Source organism: Schistocerca piceifrons, chromosome 2, assembly GCF_021461385.2.
Source record: "Schistocerca piceifrons isolate TAMUIC-IGC-003096 chromosome 2, iqSchPice1.1, whole genome shotgun sequence".
NCBI lineage: Eukaryota > Metazoa > Arthropoda > Insecta > Orthoptera > Acrididae > Schistocerca > Schistocerca piceifrons.
In genome coordinates this window covers 475778603-475800779 of record NC_060139.1, presented here as the reverse complement: position 1 = coordinate 475800779, position 22177 = coordinate 475778603, and the positions used below count along the sequence as shown (strand labels likewise).

Genomic DNA, 22177 nt, shown 5'->3' with positions numbered 1-22177 from the left:
GATGGTCATTGCTGACCGAAATCGTAGTCTAAGGACCAACCAATTTTGGGATCACAGACGGAAATAAAAGAAATTTATCGGACACTTTCTGGATCATTGTTCTACTCGCGACTATGTTGAAGCTTGTATCACTCAGATAACATTCTTGTAGGCCTTCCAAACGCTTGTGTAGGGATCGCTTATCCCCATACAGCTGATCGATTGGCTAAAAATTATCTTCAGACCAGTTTTTCATGTATTAGTGTATGTACGTTGACAGATACTAACTGTGAAATGATTATCTGGTTTTTATAAATATTCAGAGATTTTGGTCGCTAATACGAGGCAACAAGAAATTTTAAAGGCGAAAGATTTTGCCTAAAACAAGGTTTCGAGACTTAACTAGGAATAGCCTTCACATTCATCGCTACATTATTCTCCTTTCGCATTTCATAATACCTAACTGCCAGTTTTTCGATTTCGCCGCGTTTGTCGTGTACGCATTGTCAGCGAGCCGTTATCCTTGTTTCTGTGCCAGGGCACGTGTGCCCGCTAGCCGCAGTGCATCGGCGTTCAGCGAGTGTGGCGGACGGCTCTGGGATCGCAACAACACGGCAGCATGGCGGCCGCTCTTCTGACGGCCGCAGTCTTACTGGTGGCTCTGAATGTCGGTAAGTGGTGCCAACGTGCGGGACACTGCGCTGGAACAAAAATGTTCAAATGTGTGTGAAATCTTATGGGACTTAACTGCTAAGGTCATCAGTCCCTAAACTTACACACTACTTAACGTAAATTATCCTAAGGACACACACACACACACACACACACACACACACACACACACACACACACACACACACACATCCGAGAGAGACTCGAACCTCCGCCGGGACCAGCCACACAGTCCATGACTGCAGCCCCTTAGACCGCTCGGCTAACCCCGCGCGGCTGCGCTGGAACGAACCTTCCTCAGAGATCAAATCTTTGTACTGGGTACTACACAGATTATTTTATATGAAGTAATTACAAATTAACAATTTCAGTTTCTTCCTTTATGCATACTGTGAAACCTTATATCTTTTCAAATTTTATGATTCTAGGTCAAAGGGCAGTCGGTATTCTCATAACACGCGAGACTAGTGTTTCCCAACCTTTCTTAGACCGTTACCCCTGAGTGCAATCAGAGGTCAGATAGTACCCCTTCTGTCGTCTGTTGCTACCCTCTCCCACATTATCGCCAACTTTAGCATGCAACTAAACTATAGACTGAAAGATTTTTCTTTCTTTCTTTCTTTTTATTTTGCCGGCCGCGGTGGTCTCGCGGTTCTAGGCGCGCAGTCAGGAACCGTGCGACTGTTACGGTCGCAGGTTCGAATCCTGCCTCGGGCATGGATGTGTGTGATGTCCTTAGGTTAGTTAGGTTTAAGTAGTTCTAAGTTCTAGGGGACTGATGACCACAGCAGTTGAGTCCCATAGTGCTCAGAGCCATTTGAACCATTTTTATTTTTAAAATGATGAAAGATGAAATTTAGTTTGTGTTTGTGTGTGTACGGGGTTTTGTGTGTGTCTGTGTACGTGTGCGTGTGTCAGAACAAATGACGAAGGAATTCGTGGTGCATCGCAAGTGCTACCCACAACTCCTTCTCAGAAAAGAAAGCTAACTATCCACAGTCGTGGTAGACACTTACTACGAAACATACTTCCCTTGTACTAACTCCTCTCCATTGCGGGACTTGCTTTACCTTCACACTGCAGCCCCATTTAAAATCAAACAAGTTCAGATGTGTGCGCTATACTTACTGTTCGTAAATCACTTGGTTGCTGCACTCCTTACTTCCGAAATGGCAGAAATTGGGCGACTTCAGGCTGTTAATGCTTTGTGTCCAGCGACTCTAATAATAATAATGGTAATAATAATAATAATGATAATGATAATGATAATAATACAGCTGTGTACAGCACTGTAGTAGCCCTTATGTAGTTACTACAGTGTCGTGCTCACAAATAATTCATTTATCTGTTTCGAAGCGAGTAGTGAAGAAATTTCTGGATTACTGCAGGTACTATCTATAACTTGGAGCAGACGTTTGCTTGAGATGTTTAGTATTGTTGCGCATATATCTCACTTTTATCATCAGCGATGTACGGGACACAGCACAAAATATGTGTGGACTATACGAGGAGCCTGTAATCTCCACCGCATTAATGCTACTAGTTGAGAAAAAATAATTATTAATAACTTATATAATCAATATTAATTGTGATGATAGTAATGATCTTTTGAAAATTTAGTATCTTGACTGAAACATAATCGAATTGTTTAGTTTTTACCCCTAAAGAAATTCATTTTATCTCTCAAGGGATAATTACTCTCATATTGGGAGCCACTGCGCTTGACCAATATTTGTAGATCTACTGCTGTCCTTGTCGGACAAAAAATTTATCATTTTTCATTTGCGTAACTGGTTTACATCTTGCCCTGAACTAACGGATTGCCAGTTCCCTCCCTTAAAATTACGTAATTTTCAGCTCCATGGCAGATTAAAACTGTGCGCCGGGCCAGGACTCGAACACGTAATCTTTACCTTGCGCGAGTGAGTCCTCTACCGACTGAGCTATGCAAGCTCCACTGGCGATCACCCACAATATACTTACGAAAGACCTCAGGTTCGAGGCCCGGTGTGGACCCCAGTTTCAGTGTTCCAGGAAATTTAAAACCTGTGCGGAGGCCGACAGAGAATGAATATTACTCTGGGAACTCAGGTCTCTGTCCATCTATTTGTATTCTGTCTCCTTCACTATAACGCAGTGCTCAGGTGTACATCCGATAGCTGACAAACTTGTTCTGTTTCTTGCGTCCTTTACAACACGCCTCTTTAAATATCGTCAGATTTCCTTTTATATATATGATTTTGTTTTAGTTAAAATACTGAAAAAAATTACCTGGTGTAATTTTAATGTATGTGAGTTCGGTCGCACAGCTCTGGGGTTTGCCGTTTTGTATACACAGTGCTTAGTCAGATATCACACTTACTCACCTCGTGAATATCAGACTGAATTGTGGACTTGACATTATGTTTTGTCACGTGTAGCAAAGAAATATACTGTAGTTTTGAGTACGTGTCTGATTCAACAGCCTCAGCCTGTAGAAGGATAGTCTAAATTCAGTGTCAATTGAGTGAGTACATTAAGTAAGCCGGCCGCGGTGGTCTAGCGGTTCTAGGCGCGCAGTCCGGAACCGCGCGGCTGCTTCGGTCGCAGGTTCGAATCCTGCCTCGTGCATGGATGTGTGTGATGTCCTTAGGTTAGTTAGGTTTAAGTAGTTCTAAGTTCTAGGGGACTGATGACCACAGATGTTAAGTCCCATAGTGCTCAGAGCCATTTGAACCATTTTGAACATTAAGTGAGGTGTAGATAAGGTTCAAATACACAAAAGCGCCAAAGAAACTGTTATAGGCATGCGTATTCAAATACAGAAATCTGTAAACAGACAAAATACGGCTCTGCGGTCGGCAACGCCTATATAAGACAAAAATTTTGGCGCAGTTGTTAGATCGGTACTGCTGCTACAATGACAGGTTATCAAGATTTAAGTGAATTTGAACGTGGTGTTATAGTCGGCGCACCAGCGATGGGACACACCATCTCCGAGGCAGTGATGATGTGGGAATTTTCCTATACCACCAATTAGTCGGAATGCACAATGAACATTAATGGATGCTGGTGATCAGACAGGACGCTTAAATGCTTGTCATCCGTCAGAATCGTTTTTAGACGTGTCAGGGCTCCCATATCACTGCAGCTGCACACGCCCCACACCATTACAGAGACTCCACCAGCTTGGACAGTCCACTGCTGACATGTAGGGTTAATGGATTCATAAGGTTGTCTTCATACCTGTGCGCGTCTATCCGTTCGATACAGTTTGAAACGAGGCTCGTCCGACCTGGCAACGTGTATCCAGTTATCAACAGTCCAATGTCGCTGTTGACAGACTCAGGCGAGACGTAGAGCTTCGAGTCGTGCAGTCACCAAGAGTACACAAGTGGGACTTCGGCTCCGAAAACCGATTTCAATGATGTTTCGTTGAATGGTTCGCAAACTGACATTTGTTGACGGCTCTTGATGGACCAGCAATGAAATCTGCAGCAATTTGCGGAAGGGTTGCACTTCTGTCATGTTGAACGATTCTGTTCAGTTGTCGTTAGTCCCGTTCTTGCATGATATTTTTCCAGCCACAGCGATGTCGGAGATGTGTTTTACCGGATTACTGATTTTCATGGTACACTCGTGAAATGGTCTTACGGGAAAATCCCCACCTCGTAGAAGCTGGTTCCCAGCGGTCGTGCGCTGACTATAACACCGCGATCAAACTCACTTAAATCTTGATCATCTGCCATTTTAGCAGCAGTCACCGATCTAACAACTGTGTCAGACACTTGTTGTCTTACATGGGCGTTGCCGACCGCAGCGCCGCATTCTGCCTGTTTACATATCTCTGTATTTGGGTATGCATGGCTATATCAGTTTCCTTAGCGCTTCAGTGTAATAGCATGGGGTTACAGAAACTCGTCTCTGTGTTTTACGCTTACGTTAATTGGGTCTTAGGAGTCGTTTTATAAACCAATGTCTATGCTCTTTTTCACTTTCAGTGTAAATACGCGAAGTACCGTTAAGAGCAGACCAGTTCAAATGGCTCTGAGCACTATGGGACTTAAGATCTGTGGTCATCAGTCCCCTAGAACTTAGAACTACTTAAACCTAAGTAACCTAAGGACATCACACACATCCATGCCCGAGGCAGGATTCGAACCTGCGACCGTAGCAGTCGCGCGGTTCCGGACTGAGCACCTTAACCGCGAGACCACCGCGGCCGGCGAGAAGACCAGTAAGTAAGTCCAGAGCCTCATTTTCGTATCACCACCATGTGTACCTCCACAGCAAGACAGTCGTCAAATTTCTACCAACCACAGAGGCCCGAAAAATCTCAGCTCCCCGTCTCACTGCTGCAGGCTGCGGCTTGCGTGCTACGGACGGATGACCTCAAATCCCGCGTCACCTCTGATTTGAGTGTGAGCTTCAAAATACACTACTGGCCATTAAAATCGCTACACGAAGAAGAAATGCGGATGATAAACGTGTTTTCATTGGAGAAATGTATTATACCAGAACTGACATGTGATTACAATTTCACTCAATTTGGGTGCATAGATCCTGAGAAATGATTACCCAGAAGACCCACCTCTGGCCGTAATAACGGCCTTGGTACGCCTGGGCATTGAGTCAAACAGAGCTTGGATGGCGTGTACAGGTACAACTGCCCATGCAGCTTCAACACGATACCACAGTTCATCAAGAGTAGTGATTGGCGTATTGTGACGACGAGCCGGTTGCTCGGCCAGAATGTGCTGGCCAGGGCAGCAGTCGAACATTTTCTGTATCCAGAAAGGGCCGTACAGGACCTGGAACATGCGGTCGTGGATTATCCTGCTGAATGTAGGGTTTCGCAGGGATCGAATGAAGGGTAGAGTCACTGATCGTAACACATCTGATCTGTAACGTCCACTGTTCAAAGTGCCGTCAATGCGAACAATAGGTGACCGAGACGTGTAACCAATGGCACCCCATAACATCACGCCGGGTGATACGCCAGTATGGCGATGACGAATACACGCTTCCAATGTGCGTTCACCGCGATGTCGCCAAACACGGATGCGACCATCATGATGCTGTAAACAGAACCTGGACCCATCCGAAAAAATGACGTTTTGCCATTCGTGCACCCTGGTTCGTCGTTGAGTACACCATCGCAGGCGCTCCTGTCTGTGATGCAGCGTCAAGGGTAACGGCAGCCATGGTCTCCGAGCTGATTGTCCATGCTGCTACAAACGTCGTCGGACTGTTCGTGCAGATGGTTGTTGTCTTGCAAACGAACCCACCTGTTGACTCAGGGATAGAGACGTGGCTGCACGATCCGTTACAGCCATGCGGATAAGATGCCTGTCATCTCGACTGCTAGTGATACAAGGCCGTTGGGATCCAGCACGGCGTTCCGTATTACCCTCCTGAACCCACCTATTCCACATTCTGCTAACAGTCATTGGATCTCGACCAACGCGAGCAGCAATGTCGCGATACGATAAACCACAATCGCGATAGGCTACAATCCGACCTTTATCAAAGCCGGAAACGTAATGGTACGCATTTCTCCTCCTTACGCGAGGCATCACAACAACGTTTCACCAGGCAACACCGGTCAACTGCTGTTTGTGTATGAGAAATCGGTTGGAAACTTTCCTCATGTGAGCACGTTGTAGGTGTCGCCGCCGGCGCCAACCTTGTGTGAAGGCTCTGAAAAGCTAATCATTTCCATATCACAGCATCTTCTTCCTGTCGGTTAAATTTCGCGTCTGTAGCACGTCATTTTCTTGGTGTCGCAATTTTAGTGGCCAGTAGTGTAAGTATTTTTTGACCCACGCCGGATTATGGCATATAGACTGGTGGCAAATGTGGGGGTCCGCGCTTCGATACCTGGCTGAGTACCTAGACTATGAAGTAAGGTGCCTCAGAGTATGAAAGATGAGATTTTATCTTAGGAAAAACTAGTTGCAGAGTTACGAGAGCGACGCGAGCAGCCCGCTGCGGTAATCTACGGAAGACGCCTCCTCAGCAGTTGCGACATCGCGGTCAGGGTCGCCGTCTCCCCGAGTCAGCAGCACAGAGTTCCGACGTTACGCCTGCACGAGACGCCGACGCTGCTCGATCAACAGACACAAATTGTCCTGTCTGACGCAACCAGCAAATAGTCTTGTCTGTCACATTAAGTTAATTCCTAGAGCTTTCTGTGGAATACAGATGTACTTAGAGAACGTGTAGAGAATTGTGATCTAGCACATGAACTTACGCCGAGCTATTGCAGTAGTACGCTAATAAAATTTGTAGCAACTATAAGAGTGGGATCCGTACGAAGGAAACTTCACCAGCAGACTAAAGTTCGCGTTCTTGGCTTGCTAGAAGAAACTGAGATGCTGTATAACTTGAAACATAACCCAGTGTTCACATTAAACGATCAAACTACACTTATGCTCATGTTACGAATATAAATAAATACGAATTCCTTAAACGCTTCTGCCGCATCTCCAGGTCTGACTTCTCAAGTTTCCATGGTTACCTTGTGTCGCAACTACGAGGATGAGTCAAATGAAAACATTAAATATGTAATAACAAATCGAAATTTCGCGCCGTTATCCTGTAAGTTGGTAAGCGCGTTACGAACAGCGTGCAGAATGGCAGGACAGTGCAGATGCACACATACCGTCTCAGTATCGGTATAAAGATGGCCGTCCCACTTGCGACTTGCACCAGGGAAATTCATCGACGAATGAAAGTTCAGTACGGTGATGCATGTTTGTCACAGCAGCAAGTCTACGGATGGAGTAGGAAATTCGCAAATGGTGTGACTTCAGTGGAAGACGTTCCTCGTCCAGGCCAGGCACAACGAGTGTGACTCCACAGAACATTGCAGCAGTTGAAGCCATAGTGAAGGAAAACCGCCGAGTGACACTGAATGACACTGCAGCATGTTTACGGATTAGTCATGGGTCAGCACACCAAATTGTGCATGATTTGCTCCAGTTCCACAAAGTGTCTGTAAGATGGGTGCCACGGCAGCTGACTCCAGAAATGAGAGAACGACGTGTTCATGCTTGTGAAGGACTTCTTCGGCGCTTTGAACGAGAAGGTGATGGCTTCCTTGCAAGAATCGTTACTGGGGACGTAACCTGGGTTCACTACCACCAACCGGAAACGAAGAGAGCGAGCAAGGAATGGCACCATTCCTCATCACCAAAACCAAAGAAGTTTCTAACAGAACCATCAGCAGGGAAGGTTATGCTGACTCTCTTGGGACGAAGAAGTCGTCATTTTGGAGCACTGCATGTCTAGAGGGACCACTGTCACCAGTGCATCATACACAGATCTAAGAACCTTCAACATCGCAGCGCGTCAGGAATCGTTGGTTAATATATTAAAAAACTAGAAACCCGCCTCGATTGCGTAAAAGGCACCTAGTGTTAACCTAGGTTTCGGCGTAGATAACTATACCTTCTTCAGAACAATAAAACCCACAAGTGCCTAAGTAGACCTTTGTCAATGATTAAAAGAACAAAAATGGTTCAAATGGTTCTGAGCACTATGCGATTGAACTGCTGTAGTCATCAGTCCCCTAGAACTTAGAACTACTTAAATCTAACTAACCTAAGGACATCACACACATCCATGCCCGAGGCAGGATTCGAACCTGCGACCGTAGCGGTCACGCGGTTCCAGACTGTAGCTCCTAGAACCGCACAGCCACTCCGGCCGGCGATTAAAAGAACACCATAGCTAAACATTTATAAACGAAAAAAGGGAAAACACAAACAGTACGTATGTAAAAAGTCTAAACCACTACTTAATGGTGTAACCTCCACCTCACACCGGCCTATGTTCGCTGGGCCGTGATCCGCCATAAACTGCAACTACGAATGGTCCATTGGTAGCTGGTCCGCATATCACAGCACCTTCTTCCTGTCGGTTAAATTTCGCGTCTGTAGCACGTCATTTCGTGGTGTAGCAATTTTAATGTCCAGTAGTGTATTTAGTCTCCTTGAGATATGAGAACGGAGGGGTAACGTAGCGTTCCTTTGCAGAAGGGAGCCATGTTGCCACTGAGCTAGCTAGGTCGCACTATTAAGCCCTAACTGTGGTATTGTTGATTAACAGAGTGATTCATAAAGTCAGATACGAGATTAGTTATTGACTCTGTGTGGAATGGCCCTCCTGCTATCAAATAATGAATTTGACAGCCCGTTGTTACGCCATCAGTCAGAATCGTTCAGATTATTCATCTGAAATGACAACGAAATATCAAGTGAAATTAGCACGACAATTATGAACCACACCAGCAGGTAAATTGACTGTCGTGTAGTTGCAAAACGCATTCTACAATGTTTCCAGTTCGCCATTTCACTAGCGACGGGAGGAATTCGTTTGCTCAGCCGTCGTGCTAAGCTGGCTAGCATCTGTGGAGCTCACCTTTCGAAGACGTGGCTGCACCGCCTGTCATCGCGTTTACTGGCAGCAGAAATTCTGAACCATTGCCCAATGATGTTGATCTAAAATCTTAGTTACGAATAATATGAAGACTCATCGACTGTAGATCAGACATAATAAAGTGCAGGCGAATTATTTAGACGGCCCTTCTCTTCAGTAGTTGTAATTATTTTTACACCGAACTGAGAAAGTCATTAGCTAGACACGATTTACTTGTTTTTGTTTTCCATTACCAGCCTTCATTATCCTGTAAAGATTACGAGGGGATGTAACTTTCTCTTCTTCTTATCATTATGAACTTACGACTAACTTTTCTTAAGAACACTTTCATTGTATGACATACGGATTCAAATCAACGAAGCGATATGGGCTCAAAAACTCTCAAAGAAAAGAGCCTTGCGAATGTGTGCGAAGCAAATTAAATTCGTGCTCCTGTTAACACGAAGGAAGCGGCATCAACATATTTAAAAAGGAGCATAAAAAGCTGAGAGTATTGTCTCTATTGTGCGAAATACGTCTTCATTAAGCGACACTGCTACACTCTACAATAATCAGAATAACGAACAGTATCATGTGCTTTTATTAATTACAGTATGATCGCTGATACCGATTTGTCAGTGAAAGCGAAATGTCTGTGATGAATGGCCGTGTCAACATACAGTGCATTTCAGACGGAGGGAAACCAAAGTATCAGTAAGAGGTCCATCAGTCTCTGAGGCTAGGTGTCTACGCAGCGCAACTGGCGATGTTCGCTTTACCATTAGTTCCGGATTTTTCATACTAGCGAAGCCTCTACGGTATCAGAAACTTCATACAGGAATCAACATACTGTAATTGTTAAAACAGATCATTGCATTACATAGTACTCTACTTTTAGCCGAATATAGCTGAGTCGGTGACCCTAGTTTTAATTTCATTTCATCTTCTCATGACATGCAGAATGAGTCCGAACTGCTCTAAAAGTAGTGTTGCCTACGTTGTGAAAGCTGGAAGACCATATTGTATCGGCTGACAATTAGAACTGTATGCAATCACGCGCCAAGCTCTTCATTGTCGTACGGGATCGTCTCTTTCTAGCAACTTGTTGCTTACTGCCGCAATTCGTCGCTTGCTGCAGTTGCTGTGGTAATCCCCAGGGCCGCTTCGAGACGACTTTTCCCCACGAGCGACTAGTCATTAGGCGTGCATTCTCATCAATGTCACTTTTCGCTACCAACTGTGATATGCATAATATACAAATCCTCTATTGGTGAGACAGGGGCGCCGCAAGCGCCCGCTACTGATTTGACGGTCCTGCACTCAAATTTCTCTGCCGTGCCGCCTGTGGCGCCCCTCTCAGCTTGGCAGACCAAGCGGTGACTTGTGTCGCTTCCTCCTTAAACCGCCCCTGTTAATTCCGTAGATAATTTGCATAACAAATGATGCCGTCTGGCACACAAATGAAATGATGGTGAAGGTCAGTATGATACAATTTGATAAATAATTAGTTCACTGCCACCTATCCTTCAATGCTCAGAATTTTACTGAAAGTTGGCACGTCCTGCATGAACGTTCCAAAGAGCGTAATACATTTTTGTAGACACATTTCCGTCTGCACCTCACTTTTGATGCGATACCTCGACTTCACAAGTTGGCTCCTATTTGCAAAAGCTCAAACCAACCGCCGAAAGCCGAGTTACTGGCTGCTCCTCAGTGTTTTATCATACTAGAAAATGCCTAGTGTATTCTAACTATTGCAAAGTTTCATTATAAAACTTCTACACAGGAATTTTCACCTCCGACAATTTTTGTGACCCAATTATATTTTCATTTCGAAACCAGAAAAGGAGGGAGTCGATTTGTTTGAGATGTAGTTTAACACAAGAATGATGAAAATTGTCTGATAAGATAAAAAATGAGTAGCTTAGCTGCAGAAACGACGACGAGAGGAGTACGTGGAAAATGTTAACTAAAACAGGGTGGCGGAAGAAGTGTTACGGTGGTAAGACAGAACATCCTTGGCATTAGAGTGCAAAAGCTGTAGGGGAGGACAGATATTGAAATACATGCATCATACACCCGAAAACGTTTAGTGCAAATGGAGACGTGTGCACAGTCCAAGAAGTCTGAATCAAATCATTCTGACGACTGGTGGCAACAGAAGACTTCATTACAGAACTGTATACTACCGTAAATTGCAGTTGTCTGAAGACTGGTTTGATACAGTTCTCTACTCTAATCCAACAAGTCCGTTATCTCTACATAACTGCTCCAACTTGCTGCCACTTGCACCATTGCACCATATTTAAATCGCGGTCTTTCTCAACTGCTTTTCCCCTCTTGCCCTCCCCCACCTTCCATCCACTACCGAAGTACATTTCCTTAATGCTTCATGATGTGTCCTGACAAACGGTCCCTGCTTTTAGTCAAGTTGTGAAGTAAATATCTTTCCTTCCCAAATCGACTCAGTACTTCCGCATTATCTGATACATCCTTCAAATCTTCAGCATTCTTCTGAAGCACCACATTTCAAAAGCTTATGTTTCCTTCTTGTCTGAATCACGTTTCAGTGCTGTTCAAGAATACACTTCAGAAAAACATCTTCTGAAAAGACGTTCCAACATTTAAATTTGTATTGGTTGTAAACTAGTTTCTCATTTCCAGAAAAGTTTTTCATGCTATTGCACCCCACTTTTTCTGTTCTCCTTACATCAGCATCTTCATTTATTTTGCTGCCTAAATAACAAAACTACTACTTTTAGTGCCCAACTTCCTAATCTAATTCCCTCAACATCCCTAGATTTATTTCGACTAAATTTGAGTATCCTTGCCCTACTTCTTTTAATATTTATCCTATCTCCTCTTTTCATGATGCTATACTCCCATCCAACTGTTCCTGTAAGTCTTTTTCTGTTAGTGACAGGATTACAGTATCATCGGCCAAACTCAAAGCTTTTTTTATCTGAACTTTAATTTACTTTATACATTTCCCCCTGGTATCCTTGATTGGTTGCTCAATGCACAGAAGTAGTAGGGCATGGGGGGTATCAGCATATTTTGTTAGTGTGGGTTGCATACATTCAGGGGTAAGCATACATTCAGGGCCCAACTCAATTGATTTATTGCCCTCTCCCACTCCCCTTAACCTCTCGTTCTGTTAATTGGTTTATAACCCCCTGGAAATTGATTTATAATCCCCTGGGGATAATCTCTCCTTCTGAGGAACCCACAGCCATCCAATCCTGCTTCTTCCATCCCACCCCTTTTCCCTCCTCTTCACTGATGCAAGCACCCTTTTGATATCAAATTAATTTCTAATTATTTTTATCGGTCAATTAATTAGCTCCTTTCCCTCTGGCATATCCCCAAGCTGTCATTTCCCATTGCCCCACTCCCCCTTCCATCGCCCACCTGGAATTCAGTGGGAAAAGGACTCAATCGGTGCTAGGGAGGAAGGATTTCATGACATTATAAAACTCAGTTTGTGGGGGTCGACTCTCTTTATTTGGTGGGAAAAGCTCACATCCAGCATCTAAATGTCCTAATTACGTCATTACACTGCTGGACCGAGCGAGGTGGCCCAGTGGTTACCACACTGGACTCACATTTTGGAGGGGGATGGTTCAAACCCATGTCTGGCCATCCTGATTTAGATTTTCTGTGATTTCCCTATAACGCTTCAGGTAAATGCCAGGATGGTTTCCATGAAAGGGCACAGCCGACTTCCTTCTGTATCCATCCCTAATACATCCCTAATACTATGGGACTGACGACCTCGGTGTTTGGTCCCCGTCCTCAAATCAACCAACCAACCAACACTGCTGCAGATTGGAAGTGTTATCTTGTTGGAATATTTTAGTGTATGTGTTCACCTTGACATGTGGGGATCCACTGCGCTAGCGCACAATTCCACCACCAAAGGACATCCCAACCCCATCCCTCATCCCTCCCTCAAAAACTCTCCCAGAAAAAATCGGTGGCAAAAAGGCAATCTGTGCTGGAGAGGATCTCAAGACATGAAATTCTGATCAATGTCAGTAATATGTTGGTGTATAGTCTTCATTTAACCAGTCTGTGGCCAACAAGGATCCCCCACTTGGGTAGTGCTCACATCTGTACCCTCACCCCCATTTCCCATGATGTAATAACTGTAAGCACTGAGGAATAGAAATAAGAGCAGTACAGTAACTGCCATTTAGGGTCTTCCACACAGGTATCATCCAGGCGCCGCCACAGAGGTCAAAACCCGTCCAGTGTCCTAACTTCAGATCAAGATACTAAATACTGCTGACTATGGACTGGATGTCAGCCTCCTTCGATCTCGCACCCCTGAACAATGCATGAAGTGGTGGCAACTTTTTGATATTGGTACCTGGGAAATTCCTATCAAAACACATGGTCACATGCTTCATCTCTCTCCCTCTCTGAGCAGCAAATGTGTGTTGTGTACAACGAACAACGAAAACCCCTCGGTTCTCCTGAACAAAGTAGTGAATACCTGGTAAATCACCAATTGCGGATGTCTTGCAGATATTCTCCCACTCTAACAGACTGATTGACAAATTAACTAAATTAGATGTCCTCTATGGAATCCTACTGGTGGACACTAGGATTCGACCCTGCAATTGCCTGGTTTCATACGCTTCTGGTTTTTCTGCCCCTTTTCTCGTGTTGGAGGATACTGGCACAGTTACATCGTTTGACAGGACATCCATCACGTTGGGGGTAGCTGAGAATTCCAAATCTCAGCTCAATTGCATGCTATGTCCTTAAAGAATCTGTGGAGGGTTTTGATAGGTGTGTGTGTTCATATTGCCATTATTGGAAACAATAAATTCACCAGTCGGATATTTGATGTTGGAAACGGTGCTGCGTAAAATGATAGTTGGAATTTAAAATTGTAGTGTGAATTTACACTGTTACAATTGTGGAATTCCCAACCACTAAAGGTCTGCTAAGTGTATTTTATAAAGCACTATAGCATTCCTAAATTTCTTTTCTCAGATGCACCAGGATAAAGAAAGAGGAGGGCAGGGTCTACCCTCAGTAATAGTACAGTAATAACAACAAATACCACTACAAGACAGAGTGCTTGCAATGTACTGAGAAGCACTAAACCACGATCCTAGTAGTCGTCAAGGCTAGATGCATGAGATCATTGATAACACTCATACATGTGCCCCACTCAGTTCCTAGATGTTCACACTCAGTGCGCACATCCCCTTGTACACCACCAGTTCAACACTCAGTGGCTGGAGAAAACTGCAACTGTGACTGCATCAACAGTTGTGGACATATGTGTCTGCCATAGTGCACCATCCCTGCCACGGAGGGCATATGGGGATGACTGCAGTGGTAGCAACTCGACTGTTATCAATACGTCCAGTGCCAACACTTGGCAGTTATCGATATTGAATCACTCAGTTTTACTCAGAGAATACATGCAATATACGCAACTACAAAGACAGCCCCACGCATAATGAGCATTAGTTCACTATTCAGCTATATAGAGAGCGCCATGAGGGCCACTGCAAGGACTTGGTTCCCTCGCAAGAACCGACTAGTTGGCCAGCTGGAACGTTTCTTTGTACCCTCCGCTCGTGAGAAATGTCAATTTTTTTCCAGTATCTGGCTACCTCTACCACGGACCTAGCTAGCCAGCAGAGTTGTTCACATATTTATCACTGTAATTACAGTTAAATGTTACGATTGAGACACCAGTCTGGTGACATTCGACAGTGAGCGAAGTGTCGGGAATCTCCTGATGGCTCTGGCTCTGGGATGAATCTCACGTTGAAATATCAATATCTATGTCCTCCTAATGTCTGGACATAATTTTCCACCAAGAATTTTTGCGGCTATAGATTCATTGGTCTCGCTGTTTTCCATATCAAATCTATAGTATTTTTCTTTGCACATATTGGAACACTGACCACAGTAACTTTACATCGCCGGCCGAAGTGGCCGTGCGGTTAAAGGCGCTGCAGTCTGGAACCGCAAGACCGCTATGGTCGCAGGTTCGAATCCTGCCTCGGGCATGGATGTTTGTGATGTCCTTAGGTTAGTTAGGTTTAACTAGTTCTAAGTTCTAGGGGACTAATGACCTCAGCAGTTGAGTCCCATAGTGCTCAGAGCCATTTGAACCATTTGAACTTTACATCCCAACACATAATTTACAAGCCTGCTGATCACAGCGAATCTATCACACATTCCCTACTAAGTATAATGCTTCGCCAATGACAGAATGCTGGTGGTACCAAACAATATTGAGCGAAAATCCGAGGTGGATAGATGTGCTCCATTTGTTTTCCTTGCGAATGGTACCCGTGTGTGTTCGGAAGTGAGACATAATCGTCGACTAGGTATTAAAAATCTGATCGCAAAGGTTATGTGACTGTCACCCTGCATAAAAAGCAATCTTGGTTTTACAGGCACATAAAAGTATCGCTAACGATATCCATGTTACGAATGAAATGCTCTTCCACACAAATACTGTGACATTGAATTCCGACAGTGATCGTGGGGGTATGTATTAAAAGACCGAAACTGCAGGTGCACGTCGCCGGCGGTGTAAGCTCGTAATACTGTTACCCTCATCACGAAATTATATTTGCAGCTTACTCATGCTGCTGCTACATTATGTGAAGTGTTTGGACACCTGACTGAAAGTGACTTTCAAGTTCGTGGTGCCCTCCATCGGCAATGCTGGGATTCAATATGATGTTGCCCACCCTTAGCCTTGATGACAGCTTCCACTGTCGCAAGCTTACGTTCAATCAGGTGCTGGAAGGTTTCTTGGTGAATGGCAGCCCATTCTTCATGGAATTCTGCACTGACGAGAGGTATCGACGTCGGTCATTGAGGCCTACACGAAGTCAGAGTTCCAAAACAAGCCAAAAGTAAGAAAATGTCGTGTAACTAGGGTCTCCCGTCGGTTAGACTGTTTGCCGGCTGCAAGTCCTTCGATTTGACGCCACTTCGGCGACTTGCGCGTCGATGGGGATGAATGATGATGGTGATTAGGACAACACGACACCCAGTCCCTGAGCGGAGAATATCTCCGACCCAGCTGGGAATCGAACCCAGGCCCTTGGGATTGACATTCTGTCGCGCTGGCCACTCAGCTACAGAGGACGGACAAGCCAAAGGTATTCTATAGGATTCAAGTCGGACTCTGTGCAGGCCAGGCCACTCCGCCACAGGCCGTGCATTATGAACAGGTGCCCGATCGTATTGAAAGATTCAGTTGCCATCCCTGAATTGCCCTTCAACAGTGTGAAGCAAGGAGGTAGGCCTGTGCTGTGACGGTGCCATGGAAAACAACAAGGGGTGCAAGCCACCTCCATGATAAACACGACCACACCATAACACCACCGCCTCCGAATTTTACTGTTGGCAGTACACACGCTGGCAGATGACATTCACTGGGCATTTGCCATACCCACACCCTGCCATGGGATCGTTATATTGTGTACCGTGATTCGTCACTCCACACAACGTTTTTTCCAGTGTTCAATCGTCCAACGTGTACGCTCCTTACACCAAGCGAGGCGTTGTTTGGCATTTACCGGCATGATGTGTGGCTTATGAGCACCCGCTCGACCATAAAATCCAAGTTTTCTCACCGACTGCCTAACTTTTTCAGACCTATCCGCTAATGAGCCCATACAGCAAAACTCCGGCATAATTTTAGACAGTCCCTCTGCATCTTGTAACTGTTCCTCAGCCTCTGCCCCACCTCCATGCAACTTTGCCCTTGTGATCATTCCAGTTTATGTTGGAACCAAACAGAAGTCAGAGAGCACTATATATACCACCTTCTGCATCTCATGGAGAAACAGCGTGAACTGAGTTAATACAACAGGACGATGTTTTGACAACACAGTGGAAATGGGAACAAGTTGTCGTAGCTCCACCAATGGTGTACAATGTGCAAGGCCAGCGCCAAACGAAACTTTCTCCTGTAACACTAGGTGATAGAAAAGACAGTATGAGCAGTTATGGTGCTGCTTCTTGTTGGGAAAATTAGGGAGACTTCATATCATATGGGATTTGGAAGAAGGGTGAAGATTTTGCAACTGCTTTGAAGTTCATTTCCAAACTACATAGAGGTACTGCAGTCTGAAGTAGATCTGCGCCTCTCAGGGTGCATTGATGTCTGTCACCAAACATTCTCTCCCTCCTCATTATTTTGTACCATCCAACAAACAACAACTAAGAACTATAAAATCTTCACAAATGTCACCTGGTAGAGAACTTGATGAAATATTACTGTGTCCCTCTATTCTAATGTATCGAAAACAAATACCATCTGTATGCCAACATCAATCGTATGTGGCGATCCTATTAAATATACAGGTGTTGGTTCGTTGGAGCAGGTGGCCAGTGATCAAAGTTGCTTGCACAGACCAGTGTAAGATTTCATCTCCTCTACTATAGGAGGACCATATCCCACAGATTATCAATCACAACAGAGGGTTCCTTTCATAAGTAGTTTGATACATTGTTTTTCTGCTGCAACATGCTGTTTTTCCACCACGACTTCGAGGTCTGTTTCAGGTGCTAAACCAACATTAACGCATTTCAATTCATTGGCTCCCATAGAAAGCTGTAAATAGCATGGTGTAAACTATGCAGCTCCTACAACATACAGGATGGTTGAAATAAAAGAGGAGGTTTTTCTTATTGACAAAAGTATGGAGGACATCACATCATATGGAGTTTGTAGCATTATCGAGTGCTTGCGAACAACTGTCTGAAGGTGATTATCCCCCCATTTAACCTCATCTTCCACAGTGACAGGGTAGCCGATGTCTTGGTCTTCCTTTTTCCCAAGTGATCATGAGGATTGATTCCTCATATTGGTGGTGCATATTGCACCCAGGTACGTCATCACTGTTTTGGTGTCCCAGGTGGTAGTCATCCTCACATCCAAACCTTTGGAAACTCCGTTTTTCATTTTTATGACTTACAGTGCATAACTACATGTGGAACAAGGAGGTATTCTGCAGGACTTAAACCCATGGAGCATGGATAGTATGCACTGTCAGTTGTCAATCCCATCAGTGGAGTAATGGAATGATTTTATACACCAAGCTGAGCAGGTATATACTGCCATCTATCCACATTTTTTGTCATATTTTCAATTTTACGTATTTTCCACCAGTTTTCGTATTTTTACCATATTTTCCGTAGTTTCATTGCATTTTACTCAACGCATTTTACTCTAAACCACGATTCTCGAGAGTCGCCATGTCAACAAAACGTCTCATAGCGTTGATCTCGTGATCCTATCAGCATGGTTCTCATTTTCTGTATCATTGCTAAACCACCCCCTTCGTTACTCTGTAAGGATCATATACATGTGGACACATCGCAAATCCTGTTGCACAACCTACATTACATGATACAAATACTGTTTCTTAGTGCAGGGAATAGTCATCAGCAGAGAGGAGTTGCAAAAACTACGTTCCTTATCTGAAACACTTCATGAACTCTTTAAGATTTGATTACGATTTGCCAATTTCCCCATGTGGATGGTGTCAAAAAGGATTCTCGCATTCGTGGGATAAAGCTGGATATTCCAAACTCTAGTACTCAGACCTCTATTTCGAAACGAACTACCCCTTCATTGAGCTAAGGGCTAAGGACCCTGAGCAAAACTCTGTATGGCTTTTCTAAGCATCTCGCAACTCTTTTTCTGTCTTTAACCAACCCTCCCTGCAACACTGTCTCTGATCTAGTTTGAAACTGACTTGATGTAGGAGGGTACTGTACCCAATACATTCAACATCCCGTGAAGGAGCAGAATGAGCCAAGTTCCACGCAATCAATACCCTTCGATATTATGGTTTTTCAGAGAGTGTAACGCCTGTTCCAAACATGTGCTGACTGGCGCTAGAGATGTAGAACGCTTCTTCATTCAAGTACTGTAAGTGCCGTTCTGCGAAAACTGCTCTGCACCAATCTCACTCAAATCACCTGTCCAATTACATGCTATCTTTCTAGAAGCCTGCATGGTGAAGAGTTTAACACTCCTTATTGGTATACAGTGCGAGTCACTAACTATGGACATCTAGAATAACTCCGAAAGTATGATAGTAGCTGAAAAGTATGTGGGACAGATGTTGCATGGGACAACGGGTGCCATAATAAGACGTTGGTTTTTTGTTGCTATATGGGTTCGCATCAGAGATATAAAGGTCAACTTTGTTTTCTTAAATGGGATGGTATAGTTTGATACTTATTTTCTGATATCGGCTATCGAGACGAATCCAATGATGCGTGACAGTAAGGTCTTTGAAGGTCAACGATGGACACAAAGGTGGCTTCAACGTCCATTTACAGAAGGTGTTCGAAGTGATGGCCACTGGAATCAATGCAGTGTTTCAATCTTCTTATCATGGATTGAGTGGAATTCCTTATCACTTCGGCACTTGTCGAAGCACATGCTCTGACAATTCTCTCTTTTATATCGTGCAAATAGTAAATATTCGCCGAATACGATCTGTCCATCAAACGAGGCATTGACATGTAAACACCATTCGACGGTTTCGCAGTGTAACACTAACAGGAATGGTAAGACTAGTATTGTCGATTCAAGCGAATGTGAATGATGTATCCCTTCGAAGAACAAGTCGATTGCTTCTCATTTACGGACAACGCCAACGAAATTCAGTGAGAGCTAGAGACTTATACGCTGAAAGATATCCTCAACGTACTTACCCTGCGCGTAATACATTTAAATATGTGTATGGTAAATTGAGAACAACTCGATCTTTAATGCATTGGAAACATATCTGGAAAAGGAAAGATACTAACGAGGGAACGGAAATTGGTAATCTTGCCACAGTGGTTCGAGATCCTTGTGTTAGTTCACGTCTAATTGCAAGAGAATCTGGCATGAGCCAGAGTAGCGTCGTTCGTGTTCTGCATTGCCATACATATCATCCTTACCATATCATTCTCCACCAAGAATTAACTGGTACGGATTGTATGCGTCGCATTGAAGTCTATCGATGGGCTTAACTTCAGATTCAGAGGAAGGAAAATTTATTTATTTGATTTTATTTACTGATGAGGCTCAACTGAAAATCCTTGTTGGCTGCGGCAAGTTGCACGCCAAAGCCGTGATGGGTGAATGTATGTTGTGAGATTCTGGAGGACAGAATTATAGGCCCCTATTTCATCGAAGGGAATCTTAGTGGTAGGAAGTACATCACATTCCTGCAAGAAACATGAAGTCTGTTATCGGAAAAAATACCTTTAGGAGCAAGGAACAGAATGTGGTATCAACACGATGGGTGTCCGACACATTTTTCGCTGAAATGAGCTATAGAGACAATTCCCAAATCGTTGAATTGGACGCAGAGAAGATGTGTCGTGGCTGGCTCGTTCGCCAAGCTTGACGCCTCTGGATTTTTTTCTTGTGGAGAATCGTAAAAGACATTGCTTATAAAGACATACCAACTACACCTGAAGATATGCGAGAGAGTATTGTCAGAGTATGTGCTTCGATAAGTGCTGATATGATAAGGAATACCATTCAATCCATGATAAGATTGCAGCACTGCATTGATACCAATGGTCGTTACTTCGAACACCTTCGGTAAATGGACGCCCATGCCATCTTTGTGACCTTCGTTGACCTTCAAAGATCTTACTGTTACACAGAATCCCATTAAAAAAAATGTTGATCTTCGTATCTCTAAAGCGACCCCACCTGGCAACAGAAACTCAACATCATATTATGGCCCTGTTGTCCCATGCAACTTTTTTCCCACAAACTTTTGAGCTCCTATCATACTTTCGGAGTTATTCTAGGTAGCAATAGAATAGTTAGTGACTCACCCTGTATAGCAGGTATGAGCCTGATACATTTGAAAATGTTGTGGTGATATAACAGGTGACTAAGACAAAGAAGAAGAAAAAGAAGAAGCATTTGAGCTGTACATGGTGGAGCTCTAAACAGAAAGAGTTTGAAACATTTTATCTAAATCACTTGTGCAATCAATTCTGTAGTATTGTTGCAGCATCTGGATTCCATTCCAAGAAGATGCAGGAAAGAGAGAAACGATCATAGAACATAAACATAAACGGATAGCAGTGGGGTTTGATATGTGAAATTACACGCCATGCCACACTACCTCCATGAACAGAACACACCCTTGCAATACCGTGTCTCTAACTTAGGATGACTGCAGTTATGAAACTGCTGACTCAATTTTTGCCCACGATGTGGCAGAGAGATGGAATACTTCACATATATCTTCATTCATCTAGAGGAGGGTGTTGAAATAGACTTTCCATCGATGGACACTATTCCTCGCACATGTGTTGAAAGTCCTCCGCTGACTGTGGTATGGATAGGTTTGCTTTCAACGATTGTATGTAGATAACACTATAATTCAAACATAGAACACCCAATTATATACAAGTCAAATGTAAGTTATACTACAAACCAGACACAGCCTGAGAGAACAATGGAAAAAAATGGCTAAATGCGTGATAAATGACCACAACATCCCCCTCTCTGTAGAATGCATCATGGGTCTACCTCATGGGTCTATCCATAAATCATACCTTGTTACAACACCTCTCAACCGATTACTCCATCTACTCTCTATCATCCTTTAACACAGATCCATGTCAATTTAGAGGCAGATGGTTCTCTTTTGCAGGAGAGCAACAAAGACAACAGTCAATTTGTATGTATTCCGGTTACCTCAACAGACACACTGCAGCATGCTAAAAACTATGCAGCAACTGTTCTATATGGTATTTGTTAGCTTACACCGTACAGTTGTGAGTGGTAGAGAGTACAGCACATTGCAAATACTGTTTGTTAGGGTTTGAAACACCTAAACAGTCTTGCACAGTCTCAAACACATGATCCATTCTGTAGTTGTATATTACAGTCCCCAACTGGTAATGCAACCCTCTTTAGCTAAGGCCACTTTATATAATTCTATAAGGTGGTTGCCAATAACTTTGGGGTCACACATGGACTTGTGATCCGGCGTACATAAATTTATTACACTACATCTGGTGGTCATCCACGTTAAACAATCTGTTCCAGCTACCTTATAACTGTCTACGAAAAATGACTGTTTCCCTATTTCTTGGT

General features: G+C 43.9%; 1 protein-coding gene across 1 annotated transcript in view; it reads left to right on the top strand.

Moving 5' to 3' along the window:
• Positions 1-581: 581 nt before the first annotated feature.
• LOC124775496 (lysosomal acid glucosylceramidase-like) overlaps positions 582-22177 on the top strand; it is an 86789-nt gene continuing 65193 nt past the window's right edge. Inside the window, exon 1 of the mRNA XM_047250330.1 lies at positions 582-650. Within this exon, the coding sequence (XP_047106286.1) occupies positions 599-650 (52 nt within the window). The 5' untranslated portion in view covers positions 582-598. The remainder of the gene's footprint in view (positions 651-22177) is intronic.